The following is a 1,654-nucleotide window of genomic DNA, read 5'->3' as shown; positions in this document are numbered from 1 at the left end:
CTTGGCTTCCTCCATCGCCAGGGGCAACCAAGCCTCCTGCTGGTTCCAGCTCCGTGGCCGCTGCCATCTTAGTTGGGTTAATTTGCATACTCCTGATTGGCTTGTGGACGTGGCTTGAGTGTAGTGGAGGGACAGTTAATTTGCATGTTTCTCTTTTATTATATAGGATATATATTTATTGATTTCAGAGAGGAAGGGAGAAGGGAGCGAGAGAGATAGAAACATCAATGATGAGAGAGAGTCGTTGATTGGCTGCCTCCTGCACACTCCTTACTGCGGGTGGGGATTGAGCCTGCAATCCAGGCATGTGCCCTTGGCTGGAATTGAACCTAGGACCCTTCAGTCCAGAGGCCAACACTCTAGCCACTGAGCCAAAGCAGCTAGGGCAATAAAATATTCTTAAAAAAACAACAACAAAACCTGCAACTGCTCACTGTTTTAGACAGTAAGGGTGGAGATGCTTAGGAGGGAGCAAGGAGAGGAGTGACACCTGAGTCTCATCAGTTCCTGAAGACAGTAGGGTGCTGTCACATACGCTTCACCAGGATGGCCCTCCTGTAGGGGTGGGTGCTGTTACTTGTTACCCCATTTAACAGATGATGACTCTGAGATCCAGGCCACTGCAGGACTTGCCCAAAGGGGCAGAGCTGGGAGTGAAATCTGCCCCAGTGGTTCTGCTGTCTGTGTTAGAACCATGGGGTGGGGCAGAGTGGGGGCCTGGGAAAAAGGGACATGTCTGTCTGATGGAGCAGGAGTAGAAATGGGAGAGGGGCAGAGGCTCTTCTGTCTGACCCCACATCACCTCACTTCCCCTATGTCTCTCCCCAGGGAGAAGGCCCCCAAAGAAAAAACCAACCAGCCGGCACGCCAGCAGCCCCGCCAGGGACCCACCAATGAGGCACAGATGGCAGCAGCAGCAGCCCTGGCCCGACTTGAGCAGAAGCAGCCCAGGGCTCGGGGACCCACGTCACAGGACCTCATCCGGAACCAGGGTGACCCGCGCTGTCCTTGGGTTGCAGTGGGGGGAGGCGAGTGGAGGTGGAGTGAGGCCTCTGCCCCTTCATTCTTGAGGCCTGTTCACAGGCCTCAGATCCTGTGCTTGGCCCTGGATGAAAATAATTACATAACCCCCATGACTTTGAGGGGCTTTAAAATCACAGCTGTGAGAGTGGGGAAATTAAGGGTGAAAAGGAATAAGGGTCTGATGTCGTCTGGGTGCCATGTATGTCAGGGAGGTTGAAGAAGGAAGGGAGGGAGGAGGAGGAGGTTGAAAGTCATCATCAGGTGGTCAGGTGAAGCCTGGGGGCATGGAGCATTGTTGCAGGAAGATGGGTCAGGACCTTAAGCTAGAAGGACTAGGACTTGAGGGCCAGCCCCGGTGGGCCACACACTGACCCTTCTCTGCCTCTTCCTCCAGTGAGAAAGGAACTTCCAGCTGAAGCGTCTGTCAGTGGGAGTTCGCAAGCCTCAGGGACTAACATGGTAAAAGCATCCACAGGGCAGCATGATACTCCAGGGGTGACCTGGGGCAGGGGAGCTGGGATCCCGCCCCCCCAAGTTCTTGCCTGCATTTGTCTAATCGGCCATTTGCTCATCGCAGCTAAGTGCCCAGCCCAGGGCTGTAAACACCTGGTGCTGGGGCGGTGGGGATGCA

General features: G+C 54.7%; 1 protein-coding gene across 1 annotated transcript in view; it reads left to right on the top strand.

Annotated features, from left to right (window-relative positions):
* Positions 1-1,654, top strand: part of UBXN6 (UBX domain protein 6) — an 11,069-nt gene that overhangs the window by 3,240 nt on the left and 6,175 nt on the right. Inside the window, exons 2-3 of the mRNA XM_006106909.3 lie at positions 829-992; positions 1,418-1,482. Coding sequence (XP_006106971.1) covers positions 829-992; positions 1,418-1,482 — 229 coding nt within the window. The remainder of the gene's footprint in view (positions 1-828; positions 993-1,417; positions 1,483-1,654) is intronic.

The sequence above is a fragment of the Myotis lucifugus genome, unplaced genomic scaffold, assembly GCF_000147115.1.
Source record: "Myotis lucifugus unplaced genomic scaffold, Myoluc2.0 scaffold_947, whole genome shotgun sequence".
NCBI lineage: Eukaryota > Metazoa > Chordata > Mammalia > Chiroptera > Vespertilionidae > Myotis > Myotis lucifugus.
This window is presented reverse-complemented; position numbering and strand designations above follow the sequence as displayed.